Source organism: Leguminivora glycinivorella, chromosome 2 (genome assembly GCF_023078275.1).
Source record: "Leguminivora glycinivorella isolate SPB_JAAS2020 chromosome 2, LegGlyc_1.1, whole genome shotgun sequence".
Taxonomy (NCBI): Eukaryota; Metazoa; Arthropoda; class Insecta; order Lepidoptera; family Tortricidae; genus Leguminivora; species Leguminivora glycinivorella.
Genome location: NC_062972.1, coordinates 11459349 through 11476716, shown reverse-complemented (window position 1 = coordinate 11476716; position 17368 = coordinate 11459349). Strand labels below are relative to the sequence as shown.

Genomic DNA, 17368 nt, shown 5'->3' with positions numbered 1-17368 from the left:
GAACACTGAAAAGTTTAATATTATTCATGTTAATTGTAAAGACATAAATTATATAAAGTTGGTATTATTATACTGTGATATGAACTATGAACATAGAAACCGTACCAAGTTGATAGATTTAGCTCCATTCAATAAGAGTAAATACCATGCAAGAAAAAAGATTGGTCACCCTAGTCGTAAAACCACACATAGCATTATTTTTCTTTAAAGGTCATATTTATCGTTCTAAACCTATTCGTGGGAATTTTGATATAATTTGAGACAATGAAACCAATATAATGATAAGAACTAACCAAGATTACAAGCAAAATAGAAGAAAATTTATTGCCAGTGAGGTTTATGAACATTTTGGTAAAATAAGTACTTACTTGTGAAATTTTACGTCGGATTTCGGTTTCCATTTACTTCCACAATTGTTCACTATGCAATACATAGCTCAGAACTTAAGTAAATCGTCGAAAAACGTTTATTTTGCAAAATAAATCTCTGAATCGGTGAATGAATTTTGACAATTCTGACATATCGGGCATATTTTTTTATTATTAGTGTTCCCATAGTACGCAGGAGGTAAATACCGGAGAAATAAGGTTTTTGATTGAGTTTTTTTTTGTAAAATACAAAGAAAAGTAAGTCAATTTGATTGAAGAATGTTTTATACGTTTTTTTTATTAACTTATCTGGCAATACATCACAGTGTTGGAATGAGATAGAACATAGGAGTAAAGGTGAATGAACCTGGCTTCAACTCATTGGTCGGCACGCACTATCCAGAGATATATATAACATTTTTGGCTTATGTCCACGGAAAAGTGCGAATGTGAATTTATATAATCTACAATGTCACAAAAAGTATGATTAACCGACTTCAAAAAAGGAGGAGGTTCTCATCTCCATTTGACGGGATCTTTTTTTGCAATAAGTACCCTGATTAGGTGATCAAACAAAAAAATAGCCAAACGTTCTGATAACATTTCTATTCTTTCTCGATAAAAATATGTTAATATTTCCAATAATATCAATATCCAGGGAGAAGATAGGACCATAGAGTATATTGAATAGTATGGTATAGAGTTATCAATCAAGATTTTCGAATGCAGCGCCATCTATTATTAAGTTACGAAAACTTTTCATGTGACTTTCCATGCCTAAAGGTTACTTTTAGAACATAAAGCATGTGGACCCTTTAAACATGGAACGCCACATTTTAATGGCGGGAATTCTAATTAGGTCATTCATCAAACAGTCACATTAATAAATTTTTGAACGCTAACCTTTTTGCCATAAAGAGGACAATAATATTTACAATTTAATACATGTAATTAGTCATAGAATGCCGTTCGCTAGTTTGCGGGTGGTACAGCGACATCTAGCGAAAATTTTGCACATCAAAAACAAGTCATTACCCAGTTTGCGGGCGTAACAGTGACATCTAGCGACCAACTTGCACTACGGCATATAATTGATTTTCACGCCCTCTATCGTTAATTTTCCTAAACATATCGAAAGTACATGAGATTTACTATTTTCTTCATAGATTTAGAATTATTAAACTAGATTGTGGAATCACATTTTTTGCCATACTAAATTGAACCTTATCACTGAGACAGAAAGGTGATCGTATCAGACTAGCGAAAACGGTCCACATGAGAGGGCATTGTTTGGGCTGGTGTCCCTCTCGCACGTGTTGCCAGTGTTAATGAGGTTACCATAGTAGTAGTATTTTTATTATTATTTTATTTATTTATTTATTATACTCAGAATTACAAAACATAACTTAAATACAATGCTCCACAAAACTACAATTAGTTTGACTGTTCAGTCTCTTTTATACAGTTTTCTTATTAAATATAGTTAAATATACAAATTAATATATATAACTTCTAAATGTGTTATGTACTTAGTTTGAAGTATGCAGGATCGCTTATTATAGAGTATCCTGTATATTACCTGACTTTATAACTTCTTATGTTATTTTAGGGTTATATTCAAACTAGGGTTTCGATATATTTCAAAGAATTGGAAAATAATTATAATGTAATTATTTTGATGCCAATAAATCAAAGATTTGTATAATTAAAATTTAAAAAATATGTTCAAATGGGTATTAGTAGATTTGGTAGTAACTTTGAAAATTGACTGGTATCCCCAATGTATGACAGCGATGACGTCACTGAATAATGTTGACATTGTCAGTAAGTGCGAGAGGGACACCAGCCCAAACAATGACCTCTCATGTGGACACACTTTTTGACCTAAATACTCATTCTGGTTTAACTGTAATTCTGTGATTTTCTTTGACTGAAAACACCGTGGATAGGACTACGTTTGTATGAAAATCCGGTTTTCAGGTGTTCGGTTCCTTTCGTCTCAAATATGCTTCAATTGCGCCATCTACTGGTGAAACATTAACTAAGCGAAATAAACAGACAATCACAGACTACTTAAGATACGTTCTGAACGCTCGTGGCCAGCTATGTAATTCTTCGTTAACTCGTTAGATGTCGCTGCGTCACTGTTTCTTCGAAGCACCCAAGGGCAAAGATTGACACTACGTTAATCACTATTTTATTGGTAATATCACAATTGTCCAAATCATCCAAAAAATAATTATTTGTGTCCATACTACCAGACCAGACCATTTCGATGTTCAGATTAGCAACTAATTGTGTCCGTTTGGTCTGGCCTTAATAAGCACCATTTTTGATGTGGTAACATTTTCGTATAATACGTCAACTGTATATTAAAAAAAATACAAGTTCGACTGACTGCCGTGAGTGTCATTGTCATGTTATATTTTATTCACCATTCATCAGCATCAGTAATTTCAGAATTTGTGAGTTACAACATAAAAGAAAGAATAGTAAATAGTGTTTATGATTATTTGTGAAATTACGGAGTGATTTGCCCATAATAATGTTGCGTTACTCACTAATATTGTTATTAGTTAATGTTTACGGTCGTAGTTTGGGAGTACCTGTAAAGCAAAACAGTAACGGTAAAACATTGATAAGTAACCTGCTGAATGATCTCAGCAAAGAATGCAAGAACGAATTCTTAATAAGCCAAATTGAGAGCAAAAACTTCCACTTGCGATGTGGAAATTAACTATCATATTCATGATTTGCAATGCTTGATGTTTTACGATGCTAATCGTCTCCTGTGTAACAACGTTACTGCACCTAATACAGCCAACTTCGCAACTGATTTTAAGGCGAAAATAAATGAAAAACAAAACGTTTCTGCTTTCTGCAGTGAAGCTCTGCATTTCACCGTTCCTTCAACATCTTACTTACGCATGCTTAATCTAGTGTTCCAACATGCTGATGGCTGCAAAAGAGTTTGCACAGATGACGACATAAGTACTGGCGATACTAACTTCTTTTGCAAATATTACAAATGGTCATTGTCACAGCTCCAAGTACCACAGAGTTCTATTCAGGGTTCTGTACCTGTTTCTGCTGGTTCAGGATCTCCAGGTGATTTACACAACAATAATGCAACAACAACTCAGATAGTTCAGAAATCAGATGTACAGGTCAAAAAGACTTCGGATACTGTTAATACTAATACACAGTTGGTAAAAGTTGAGGAACCAAGTCAACACACATCAGAAGTGGCTAAGCAAGAGTCATCTTCGCCTACACAGTTGTCTGGTTCACAAAACCCAGACATTCCCAGTTTGCCAAGTAATGTGGATAATAATAAGAAGAGCACTTTAAAACCAGATGTGAAACAAGACACTGCGGACAAGGTTGGCGATGCAGAACCTGGTGACACAGCACTGGACCCAAACGATGCTGGTAATGAGGCTGGCATTGAAAACAATGCTGGGAATATTAAGGATCCAGATGCAATGCAACAATTGGAGACCCCTAACCATAAGATAGTTTTGGATAATGAAGATACTGATGATACGGGAATGGATATGGGTAAGGTTTTATAATTAAAGTGTTGCATTTTATTGCTAATGTTAACTTCTTAGTTTTCGAACACTTTACCATGTGATAAAACTTAACTTGGCTGGATCCAGCACCACACACTTGGAGGCTGTGGTCATTTTTTCTTTGAATATGACATTTAGTTTATAGTTAAAATAGTAATTTCATCACTAAAAAAAATTTAAAAAAATATTTTCTTTGAAAATAATTTACTTTGATTTTTTAGGCAATGATGCCTAAATGTGTCACATTTTTAGTGCAAGCAGCTGGCAGCTATTGGTGTCTCTCTTAAACATAAGTGTTGCCAAAGTAAAGGATTTTTAGTGTTGTAAATATTATCTAGATTAACAACTGTTACTGTCCCTATAAAATACTATTTATAATGAGGAAAAACTGAATGAATATAAATATGTGTTTTAAACATTGCAGATGATGAGGGAAAAGACGCCAGTGATGACGGAGATGACCCGATTGTTGGTGATTTGGATGTGAAACAAGAACCGGAAGCTAGCTCACATAAGAGAGTAGAGTCCCAGGTGCCATTGAACGGGGATGTGGCCCAGAGAGGTAAACCTATATTTACCTGTATTATACATTTTTTTTCCATAGAATCCAGCATAATTACATTGATGCTGCATGCAGCATTTATTCTTAACTGTTATTAACAGTTCCACACAGATTGAAGCACTTGACAAGGCAAAACCATATAAATAGGTATGAAAGGCCCATTGATACTTATATTAACTATAAAGTTAAAGTTGGTGTTGTTCTAAGTAAGTTTGGCTGTTTGAGTTTCCATGGTGAAAAACTGTGTTAACACCTTTAACAACCAAAAACCTGACTGGCAGGCACTTGTGGACTTTTCTGAGATGCCGGACAACCTGCTGGGTGGGTTCTCGCCATATAAGCAACCAGTTATAGATAACAACTGATTTCTGACATACTGCACCTTTTTTTGTCTGGTAGGGAATGTGTTAACTGACATGAGAATATCTTATCTGCAAAAAAGTCATGATTTTCCAATAACGTCAGAACTTTATTACGATAGTTACTAGAATCAGTAAAGATAACTGTGTTATTCTTGTGCTATCAAACAATATTTGCATTTCTTTTGACCTTGCAAATGATCGTACAACTGTGTAACGTAAATATGTATAAACATTGAAAAATGGAGTATTGAGTGCTGTTTGAGTAATCACATTTCTTTAGTGAATGTGATTAAAAATATTGTTAAACACATCACAGATTGTACAGTTATGAATTTTCTGTTAGATATTTTAAATTAAAGGATCTGTGGTTTAAACAAATCTAAACATAGGTACATACCATAGACTTGATTTCAAATAACATTAGCTGTATTATTTTTCTGTCTTGTATGTATAATGGTGTTCTATTGGTATCTGATATAATGTTTTCTTTTTTCAGATTTTTTCCAGAATGCTGATGGGTTCACAGAAGATGACGACCATTTCTTCCCCTTCTTCTTAACAGCCGTGATAGTTGTTGTTGTGTTGTATGTCTTATACCACAATAAGAACAAAGTCGGAAAAATGGTAAGTTTGTTTTGTAATTTTTCTGTAGAAATATCTATGTCGACTACAATTACAAACTGTTTTTAAAGTCACACAAAACTGGTCAGATGATCACTTTATATTCCTTAAGCGACCACTGATGTCAGTTATATTATTTTAAACTTAATTACTTTGTTTATTCCAGTTCTTCGGTCTAATAGTGGAAGGTCGGCAGCCGGGCCGCCGCCGCAACAGCCGCGGGCACGCCTACCGCCGCCTCGACACCCTCGAGCAAGCGATGAGCGCCAACACCCCGGCGCCGCCCAGCAAGATCATATACTGAACCCACTAGTCTTACTCGCGTGAGTATACCACTCGTAAATAAGGTCAGAGGTAACGATACTCGATTGGATCCCTGTGTGCGTAGCCGAATGCACAAACGCTCACGAAACGCTCGGTGGCGTTTCGCGTCGCAGAAATGCTATTCGGCTACGGGGCCTGTCCCCATTGTACCTATTGTTAAAATTTTAAGTTGTAATGTGTTGTTTGTTTGTCCGCAATCCCGTTATAGAAAAGAGTTACAGAATTATGACTAATGATAATCTGACAGTCATTACATTATAACTTTCAACAATTATGTCAAGTGATAGGGATCCGTTGTCGATTTTGGCGTCTGCAACGGATGCTATTGTAGGTAAAATCAAACCTAGTCAGTCAGTTTTCATTTCGTTGCGGACGCACTTTGTGCGCTAGACCTTTAGAACTCACGCTATGAGTCGTTTTGTAAGTGTGCTGTGCACCGCATTTTGTTTGGCTATATGAAGACAACCTTTGCAGAGTAAACTCGGTAAGTAGGCGTTTCGTAGAAGATTTGAGCAGTGCTTAAAGTGAAAGTATCGATTACATCTGAGTGACTATGCCTATGAATGGTTGTGGCTTACATCATTCTCGAAGTGTTTTATTCACACGTATGTATTGGTATATTGCGCTCTTGCGCTAAACATCGAAGTATATTTTGGTGTAATCTTATTTTACTAATTTTCGGGAATAGTGATGCAAATAAAAGAATACGACTATAACATTGCGCTTGAAAGGAATGCTTCAAAATGTCGATATGATCAGTAGCGGCATTTGGCGCCACAGTCATCATTTCGAATAAGTCATTATTTAGGTATTTATTACATATGGCAACTTTGTTTGTTAATATTTTCTTAAGTATTATTTGTGTTTTGAGTACTATAGAAGTATAATAAAATAATCAAGTGTTAAAATTTTACAATTTCATAGAAACCTCTAAATTGTAGTAGCGTATACTATCTTCAAAAGTAATAATCCATGAAGTACAATATGTAACATAGGTATGCCTTCATATTTAATGCTTTCATTACGTTGAAACTGTGATGAATTTTTGTATTTTTTTTTAGATTTGTTATAGTATAGTTAAAAGTATGTTGGTAGGTATGTAGTAACATGTAGGTATATACCCTTCACCATGTCAGAACTAAACTGATGTCTCGTTCATGTTCGAGATCATGTAACAAGTATATTTTTGGATCTCAATCCGTTCAAGTGGCTGGCCGCCGACGCACAGTGGATCGAAATGAATAATAAATGGACATTCGCATTTTTTTCCAAAAATTCTATTTTAAAAAATGCTCTTCGGTTGAAAATGATATGAGAAATAAAAAATGTTATATAAAATTTTTCAAAATCAGGGTGTCCACTTTCTGGAAAGTCAGGGAAAGTCAGGGAAAAGTCAGGGAAGCTTATAGTGGTCATGGAAAGTCAGGGAAAGTCAGGGAAATGACTAGGAGGTCAGGGAAAAATTTGGCACCAAGAAAAAATATCAAAAATTATTGAAAAAATAATATGATTTCTTGATTTAGGCCTTGGGCCACATCCATGACAGCAAAGATGGATTCCTGGTAGTGATTTTAAGGCAACTTAGAATTGTCTCTTTAGACTTTCTTTGACAAATAGTACCTGGCCTGGCGGTATATTTTCATGCTCTAGCTGACCTTAATTTATCTGGTCCAAAATCGTAAATGTGGAAAAATCCAGATCTTTTCTTTTATATTGCGTGCCCCACCGACATATTCCAAAATGGCGAGGGGGGTCAAAATTCAGTTATTGTGATTGAAATTAACTGGAAAGTTGCACCAAAATGTCACCATGTACAACATTCATAAGATAGGTGCTTTTGATAGGGCGACGTGAAAGGGGGATTCTAGCCCTTGACGAACCACGTCGCGAGGCCGAACGACAAAGACAAAGTTACGTCGCTGTCCAAATTCTAAATATCTATCAGACAATCCAAAGCGGAGTTCCTCATAAAGCCAATGGCCCAAAACGTCACATAGAGGCGCAATTTTGTATGAGTCAAAGGAGCATAGGAGGATAAATAAGCGTGACGATGAGAGAACTTCAAAGCACTTGGAAACCTAAAGGCATGTAGTGGCAAAACACCTAAATGGGCATCCCGACGCTGACAACAGAGAAAAAATTTCGCGCTCGCTTCGCTCGCGTTTACTATTTCTACATAATAATAATAATATATCTTTTAGTTATAAACTCTTTTAGTTACTTAGTCAATATTTCGCGCTCAGTACGCTCGAAATCTCGTTTTCATTTCAAGCCTGCTTTCCTGACTCTGCCCTGATAGTACCCAGGTACTCCATTTTGTTTGCTATGTTATGTACATAACAGTGGCGGGGCGTCGATACAACTCGATTCCCTACGGGTTCCCTAAAAATCTCCAGTATCTGTAGAAGTTCATACAAAACAGATCCCGAAAACCCCTCCGGCTTTATCAACGAATTTTTTTACGCCACGCCACTGGTACATAATAACTACTATCAGCCCCAGGGACTTAAAAGGGGAAAAAATTTCGCGCTCGCTACGCTCGCGATATTGTTTTCCGGCGTAGAATATCCAAGGGCGCCGAAACTCAAACTCGATCTACCCTGATAGAGTGCACGGGCCGGCAACTGATGTAGCCAAATGGCGATAACTACCAACTACAGATTTCGTTAATGTTAGTTTTATAAAACCAGAAATCAAAGTTCAATAGTTAACATAAAGATAAAAAACCGTAGGTATAAAAGCATGAACTGCCTTGTAAATCGTAATATTTCGTACTTTAGAAAACAAACATATTCCAGAAAAAAAAACTGCTTTTTTTCAGGTTTTTTTTTTCAAGACCATTTTTTTTTGCGACCCTAAACAAAAGTGGTCAAAATGTCATCATAGAATGAAAATTTGGTCAGGGAAATTTTCTTAAATGGTCATGGAAAGTCAGGGAAAAGTCAGGGAATTTTTTTTGGGTTTAGTAGTGGACACCCTGAAAATGAGGCTTATTTTAAGCAGAAAAAAATAAAATGTGTTTTTTTTTGTATGAAACTGAAAAATAGGTATCTTATTGTAAGAAAACCGTAACAGATCCCGCTTTCAAACCTTTACAGTGTCATTGTCCTACTTTAGAACAGTAGAAAATAGTAAAAACCTTATCTGAGTAGGTGCCCGTTATTTTTTGTAGTCCAATCAAAAGTCTGTAAATACAACATTTTTCTTAGTGCTTTATTTTTTATTTTCATAAAAAAAACGGTATATTCATGACAATTTAGTATAAAAATAAAATATATATGACATTTTGATACAGATAAATACAAGTTTTTACAAGGAAATGGTTAAAAATTACATTGAAATCGAAACAGTTATTGCGATGTTTTTAGTAACTATGATAGTAACAAAAAGTTAAAATTTACTTGAAATCAACAATAACAATATAAGTTATAAAAAAAAATACATTGTATAGATCTATTTTATTCACCAGCTTCTTCTACACTTTCAAACATTTCTATATTTTCAGTATCATCAGTGCTTATGTTTTCTATTATTAATAATTCCAAAGCTTTAGAAGAGAGGGTCTTTTTAGTCGCTTTACTTAGCGGTGGCCTCAAAAAAGACAATCTTGGATCAGATGACACCAAAAAATTGTTATTGTTGATTTCAAGTATATTTTAGCTATTTGTTTACTATCAATAAAAACACCGCAATAATTGTTTCTCTTTCAATGCAATTTTCTTGTAAAAAATTGTATTTATCCTTAATAAAATGTCATATATATTTTGTTTTTATACTAAATTGTCATGAATACACCGTTTTTTTAATATAAATAAAAAAATAAAGCACTAAGAAAAATGTTGTATTTACTGACATTTGATTGGACTACAAAAAAAAACGGGCACCTACTCAGATAAGGTTTTTACTATTTTCTACTGTTCTAAAGTAGGACAATGACATTGTAAAGGTTTGAAAGCGGGATCGGTTACGGTTTTCTTACAATAAGATACCTATTTTTCAGTTTCATACAAAAAAAACACATTTTATTTTTTTCTGCTTAAAATAAGCCTCATTTTGAAAAATTTTATATAATATTTTTTATTTCTCATATCATTTTCAACCGAAGAGCATTTTTTAAAATAGGATTTTTGAAAAAAAAATGCGAATGTCCATTTTTTATTCATTTCGATCCACTGTGCGACGGCGCCGACTGACGGGTAGTAAATTGTGTTATTTATTTTAAAATTGTATTGATCAAACCGGACCCCAGGCTCCCATGAACCGGCAAATGCCGGGATAACGCAAGGAGGATGGTGATGATTTTAAAGTTTTATTGATACAAAATTTAAATTCCTATTACTCGATATATTATGTGTACCACTTAAAGGGTTTATGTTTTAATATGTACTTATAGAATGATTACTTCATTAGAGTTTGTATTTATTCCCGAATTCAAATTAGTCATATCTTATGATGTTAAATTATAATGCTTTTAGTATTGCACCTAAACAGGTTTATTATTTTATTAGTCGTATATCAATATTCGATTAATTTTATACTTTATATTTACTGTGGGTACTGAAAGGTTTAATTTAATATTTAATTACATGTCATTCAAACAAAAAAAAAATATTTTTTAGGATTTACCTGCTGGCAGTTAACCTTCACAATCAGAATTTTCCAGATGCTTCTCGGAAAAAATAACGTTTTATCTAAAAGCAGTGTCTATGACGCATATGTAACTAGCCCCAAACAGGCGAATTAAAACAGATGAGTAAATTCAACAACAAGATCTGTAGTCGAAAGCTCAAGAACGTATCGCGAAAAATAAAATGGTAATATCGGTACCCGCTCTCAATCACCCATCGATAGAGAGAGAGAGAGAGAGAGAGAGAGAGAGAGAGAGAGAGAGAGAGAGAGAGAGAGAGAGAGAGAGAGACTAGCAGGAAATTTAGATTTTCGCGTTACTTGGGTCTTCAGGACAGTCACAGCCATCACACTTACTTTGTATAAATGAGTATCGAGAACATTTCAATTGATGTAGTTTCTTTTTCTATGCTTGCCATAGAACAAGTTTAACTCTTGTTTATTTATCAAGATTTGCCATTATCTATTTGTGTACTATGAAATCACTAGTCTGTTCGAAAAGAGAAGAGTCGTGGAATGTATTGGGCCCCATTTTACATTCGACTCTTATCTTTCCGAACAGACTAAACACAATATTTGTCTTCTTTTTTTTTGCTACTGAATATGAATAACTATTATCGTCATTTATTTATTATTTAAACGCAGTCGTTTGCACAAACACTATACTTTTTATTTATTTTTTTGTTATATCGATTGACCGCGTAGGTTGTGATAGCAGCAATACAGTTATTCTAATTTAGCTTAACAATGTGTGAAAAATTATAGTCCAGCGGGCCGAGTTTTGAGTCTCACGCGTTCGAATTCAGAAAATTGTCACTGACAATAATAAGCAAGTCACCGTTTTCAACCGGTATTTTAGTGACAAAATCCCGTATGCGAGATTCAAAAATCGCCCTCCAGTATGCTTTGCAAATAGGTGTAAGATATCTTATTAGGTTATTATAGACTTATGACACCCTTAACGAACTTTATTCGTTTGTTGTATGTAGCCAAGTATAGATATTTTATTTTTTTATTCCACAACGGTTTGAACTTAATGGGCGTTAAATAGGAAGTGTCGCCCCATAAAAAATATAGCGTGTACATATCTTTTCCGTATATTTTTGATCAAACAATCTTATTTTAGTTAAAACGAACTTATTTTTGTTATAATGACATGTAAATAGTTTAAGTATTTATTTAAGCTTACTAAAGCACTTGAAATAGTTTTAAATGTTTGTATTTGTTAAAATATTAGTTAGAGAGGAGAAGGCATGAAACAACCAGGTTTTGAAAGAGCCGTATTAGGCAATATTTCCGTAGTTTTGGAGTAAAAAGTTTCTCAATCAAAAAAATGTATAAAATGAGTTACGTTACGAAACTACATCAAACAACGCTAGTGGTTGTTCCAAAACCTGACTCTTTCATGCCACTCTTCTCCTAGATATTTAGTTTATTTTCACCAGATGTATCATGTTTCATGATTTTGTTAGAGTGCCCAATAGTTAGGTATTGTTATTTATTATGCAACACTTATAATATGCACTGCGCAGCCAATATTAAATGTCAAACAGCAAAGTTTTTCATATTGTACTAAAATATTTTACAGCTAAGAGATTGGTTTCACTATATTTTACAACAATACCTATGTTCATGTATAAAATCATAACTGGCTGTAACCTGTATGTACTATTTCTGTTATATTGTACCTACTGAAATTTCAACATGTTGGCTGAAAATAAACTTTAAAAATAATTTTTTTTGTTATTCATAGGTAAGGTAACCTACAAATTAATGAAATTGAGCGGTTTCGCACTACCTACGTCTGATCCGAATCCATGAAAATATTAATAGAAGTGCGAGAAAAAGGAAGTTCGAAACCAGTGGCGATTTAAATCGACACGAGTTACGAATTTCCTTTTCGCGCGTGTAACGTACGACGTTTTTCAGTACAGACGGCCCTCCGAACTCCGAAGTTTCGACCTGACAAGAAATGATCCACTTCTCGCACTATAGTGCGTAAAAAAAACACCATCTGTACTGAAAAACACTATTACGCACTACGCATCCGTGAAAATAAGATGACGGACATTGAACGAATGTAAACATTTTTTTGTACTTCGTCTCTCCATCGGTACGGTACAGCTAACACCCAGATTCCCTACCCAGAAATGTATTATACAATACACTGTATATCTAGATTATCAAGTTACGCTTGTAGCTGGTCCCTGCCTTTCCCCGCTTAGTAAAGCAAGTCACTACGAACCTTACCTAGAGCGTCACCGGCAACAATATCTACTTTTATTTAATATCTACAGAACATATGAAAAGGCTAATCCCCTTATTCATGAACGTTCACTAAAGTTATCAAGCCGATAAAGTTCGTTTGTCCCTTTCCGACGTATTGGTGTGATAGAAAGGGTTCAACGAACTTTTGCTTGATAACATTTAGTGACATTATCCGTCGGTCCCTTGCAACCATCAATGTGCCTGCTCTCCTTGAGCCGACTGGCATAATCAGAGATGGCAGAGGCCTGATGGAGTGTCCTTGGTCCCTTGGAGTATGGGACGAATGTTGGTGTGGGATGCTACCTGTGTAGACACATTGGCACCGTCTCACCTCCAACGGACCAAGATAAAAGCGGGCGCAGCGGCAGAAAGTGCCGAAATTTTGAAACGTAATAAATACAAAAGTCTTGGCAAAGAATACCTTTTTGTACCTTTTGGCGTAGAAACACTAGGTCCATGGGGTCCCAGCGCGAACAAGTTGTTCACAGAAATCGCGAAGCGTCTGGTTGAGGTAACTGGTGACCGAAGAGCTGGCGACTTCCTCGCACAATGTATCAGCATTGCGATACAGCGAGGAAATGTCGCCAGTATCCCTGGTACAATGCCTCAACAAGGGCCTATTTTAGACATTAGCTAGCTTTTAAGTTTAGTCTTAGTTTCTTATATAATTATGTAAATATGTTCATGTAAATAAAGATATTGATATATAAAAAAAAAGTGAACGTTTATAAGGGCGTAAATGTATATCGCCATCTAAGAATTTTCGGATGAAACAATAGGTATCCCAAAAGCTTCAACATTGCTAGCTCATGCAGCAAGCAGATAGGATTATAATGGCGCTCAGTAAATGCTGATGCTGACGACAGATGGCGGGCGCTGGAGGTACGTTTCAACAAAGTAACGAAGTTTGAAAACTTTTGACATCTAATACTTTTAAACGATCAATTCTTGTATATTAATTGATCTAGCTTAGTCTTAGGTCCCGGGAAACAGTGTCATATCCACAATTGTTAAGAATATTTAGATATTATTGTTGATAAAAAAATCTTCAGTACCACCCACACAATTTATGGTAAGTGCGGAAAGGTTGTTATTATTTACCTAAATAACTGGAATGCATACATTTTCGATCGAAATTAGGAATTGTACCTATATTACCTAGTTTACCTACTAGCTTTTGCCCGCGGCTTCGCTCGCGTTAGAAAGAGACAAAATGTAGCCTATGTCACTTTCCATCCTTTCAACTATCTGCACTTAAAAAAATCACGTCAATTCGTCGCTCCGTTTTTCCGTGAAAGACGGACAACCAAACAGACACACACACTTTGCCATTTATAATATTAAGTATGGATAAATACCTAAACAATAAAAAATACTTCGATAAGAATTTCTTGTGAAGGTGCATAACAATAAAATACAATGGAAGAAGATTATAAATCACAGTTGAATGAATCTTGTGAGGCATTCCAGAATAATATTACCATAAACGCATAGCTGGGCACCGTTAATCAAATAGTTAACTTCGATAATCGTTAATCCGTTACTATAAAAGTTAACTTCGTTAATCGTTAAAGCGATACATTTCAACAAATTTAACGGAAGTTAAAGTTAATCGATAATCCGTTAATCGTGATAAAAAAATATTTTAGTGTAGCTAGTTGCATCAGTTATCAACTATTAAGTTTTTGGGTAAGTTTATTATGTTACTGTAAAAGACCGAAGATTGCCAAAATCTCTTGAAAAATCCCAGCTGCCAATTGGTAAAAGCGAAATGTTAATAAATAGGTATTGTTCTCTTTGGACTTATATATACGTTGTTTCGGTAAGTCCTAGGTTTTACCTTGGACCCGTAGGTATTGGGTCATTCAAGCGGTCGTAGTCATGGTGCGTAGGTTCCTCGGATTGAGACACCTCTAATCGAAGTTGTGATCCACGGTAACTTGGTAGATAGCGTCGCCCGCCGAACTCTGGCTTGATGCGTCGGTTGCGTGATTTATGTGCCATGCGTCGTGCCTGATGATTTACATTCTGTTTCGCAGTTAGTGATGGGTGCAGTAGGACTAATAAACTTTAGCAGGTCTCGAACAAGTGATCCAAAGGCACCAATTGATATGTAGACTGAATTTTCGGGAAAATCCTAGGTTTCGCCGTACTCCGGGCTTTTACAGTAGCGGTCAGAGCAAGTTTTACTCGGCGCGTGCGGAACTGGATTAACGATTAACGGACTCGAAGAAATTTAACGGAAGTTAACGAATCCGTTAACATTTTTTAAAGTTAACTTATAAGTTAATCCGTTAACCAAAATGTTAACTTCGTTAATTAACGATTAACGGATTAACGAGTTAATGCCCAGCTATGCATAAACGGTACCCAGATAATGGATTTCCAAAAAGAAGACCCAGATGTTAAGGCATTGTATAAACTGTGTAAAAAATTGATAACCAGTTTCGTAGCTACATTAGTACTCATTTATCATTTACCAGATTTACCTGATATATTTTCATTGCGTTGACGTGCTATCTCATACGTAGTTCTATCGCTCATGAAGGTGATTCTGTCTAAGTCGTTCCGCCATCTCTGTATGCATAACAGACCCTTTAGCACAACTTGGCTTGTCGCGCGAGTCCATACATCAAGCGCGCGACAAGGCAAGTTGTGCTAGAGGGGCAGCTTGGTAAAAAGAGTAGAATTTATAAAGTTGCAACATCCTGATATCGTGTCCCTTTCAAATCAATTAAGGCAACGGGAACGGGACGACACTACGATGCACAGTGCGATGAAACCCCGATCTAGGTGGACAAAAAGGGTCACGCTATTTCATTATCTGTGGTGGCTATAGCGATAGCCAACATCCTAGAAGGAATGATTCCAGTAATAGTTTTGTCCTACTACCCTCATAAAATTAATAAATAATGTCGAAGCGAACCGAAACACTGTCATCGATAGTTAAATCGTGCGTTTTACTGCTCTTTGCTTATCAATATTTTATAATAATTATCAATCAGATCGTGCTACTTCTAGTCATGGATCGTGAAGTAAATGGTAAGGACTACATTTTAAAATATTAATTGTTAAAAACGGATATTCCTTTGCCAATAAAAATCAACTTTAACGTAAAAAATTCCAATTTTTTTGCATGAGTTTCGTGTTTCATAGACAAGGAAAAGGATGCCCCCCCTTGCCCCCGGGCTGGATTTTTTTTTAATGATAGAGTTTTTAATGTTCTTTCGTTTGATGTATGATAGAAACTGCGATCTGATGCGAGTCTTTGACTTTTTTTTAGAAATCGAACTATCCGTACCTAGGAGGGAGTTTTATGAAGAATGGTTAAAACACGCTAAAAAGGATAAAAATAACCGTCTTTTCGATTATTTTTCAATTAAATTTGATTTGAGCAGAGTCACGCCAGATTCACTAAGAAATTTCAAGAGAAATATAGCTCGTATTTCTGGGAAATTATTAGAAAAGTGGGTTGCTTGCGGGAGAAAACAAGAAGTATTCGAAGCACTACCATTAGGTGTTGGATGGCTAACTAGTGAAGAGCTTAAGTTTACAATTCAATATTATATACAACCTTCTACGTCTTCATTTGGATGTGATCCTCCCCAGACTTCTGGACCTGGTCGGCCAAGAATCGATTTTAATGATGCTTCATTTAAAACCAAAAAAAGACGCGTAGAACACTTAGTGCAATCTTGTAATGACAAAGAATTAGGAATTGCTGCCGAGGTATCTACGAGGTTATCTGGTCATCGTGACGCAGCAAATATAATAAAATCTGTTACCCAAACACCTGCAGTGGCCACCGAAATAAAAAAGAAAATGGCAGCTTCTATTAGTGCTCAACGCTGTTTATCAAACGAAGAAGCTTTGGCTTATTATGTCGAAGCTAAATGTTCCAGTTATACCTACATGAAAACTAGAAAATGGGCCTTAAAGACGGGCCATGACGTATATCCGTCTTATACAAAGGTCCAGGCTGCAAAAAAATTATGCTATCCACCCAATGAAAGCCTTTTTATTAACGAAACAAGGGCGGAAGTTAAACTTCAAGCCATTTTAAATAAAACTGCGGAACGTCTGCTCTTGGCACAAAGTGAAGTTGTTGAAACCTTGACCAATCCAAAATTAAAGTTAATAAGCAAATGGGGTTGTGACGGTAGTTCCGGTTATAGTACCTATAAGCAAAAATTTACAAATTCAAATGATACTGACGAATTTTTATTTGCAGTTTCGTTTGTGCCACTTAGATTATGTGAAGGTGATAAAATAGTTTGGCAAAATCCTCGCCCTTCGTCGACTATGTACTGTCGACCTATAAAGTTTATATTTTCCAAAGAAAATACCGAGCTTATAGTGACTGAGACTAATACAATCTGTGAGGAAATAAGGCAGTTACTTCCATCAATATGTGTACTAAACGGAAAAGAGTATAGCGTCGAACATGAAATGTTGCTGACAATGATAGATGGCAAGGTGTGCAACGCATTAACTGAAAATTCTTCAACACTAAGGTGCTATCTCTGTGGTTTAACGGCCAAATATTTAAATGATGTAAATATGGATTATACGGTTGATCCGGATAAAGTTGGTTTCGGTTTTTCAACACTACATGCATTAATGAGATGTTTTGAATGCATGCTGCACATCAGCTACCGCCTT

General features: G+C 35.5%; 1 protein-coding gene across 2 annotated transcripts; it reads left to right on the top strand.

Moving 5' to 3' along the window:
• The first annotated feature begins 2768 nt into the window (after positions 1-2768).
• LOC125238007 (trans-Golgi network integral membrane protein 2-like) lies at positions 2769-7029 on the top strand. Of its 2 annotated transcripts, XR_007178402.1 has the most exons (5): positions 2769-3929; positions 4368-4505; positions 5364-5491; positions 5655-5901; positions 5938-7029. XR_007178402.1 is itself a non-coding variant. In XM_048145282.1 (4 exons), the coding sequence occupies exons 1-4, from the start codon at positions 3134-3136 to the stop codon at positions 5790-5792; spliced, it is 1200 nt and encodes a 399-aa protein (XP_048001239.1). In that variant the 5' UTR covers positions 2769-3133; the 3' UTR covers positions 5793-7029. The 2 variants fall into 2 exon arrangements, 1 of the variants encoding a protein (XP_048001239.1); XM_048145282.1 differs by having other exon boundaries at positions 5655-7029.
• The last annotated feature ends 10339 nt before the right edge of the window (positions 7030-17368 follow it).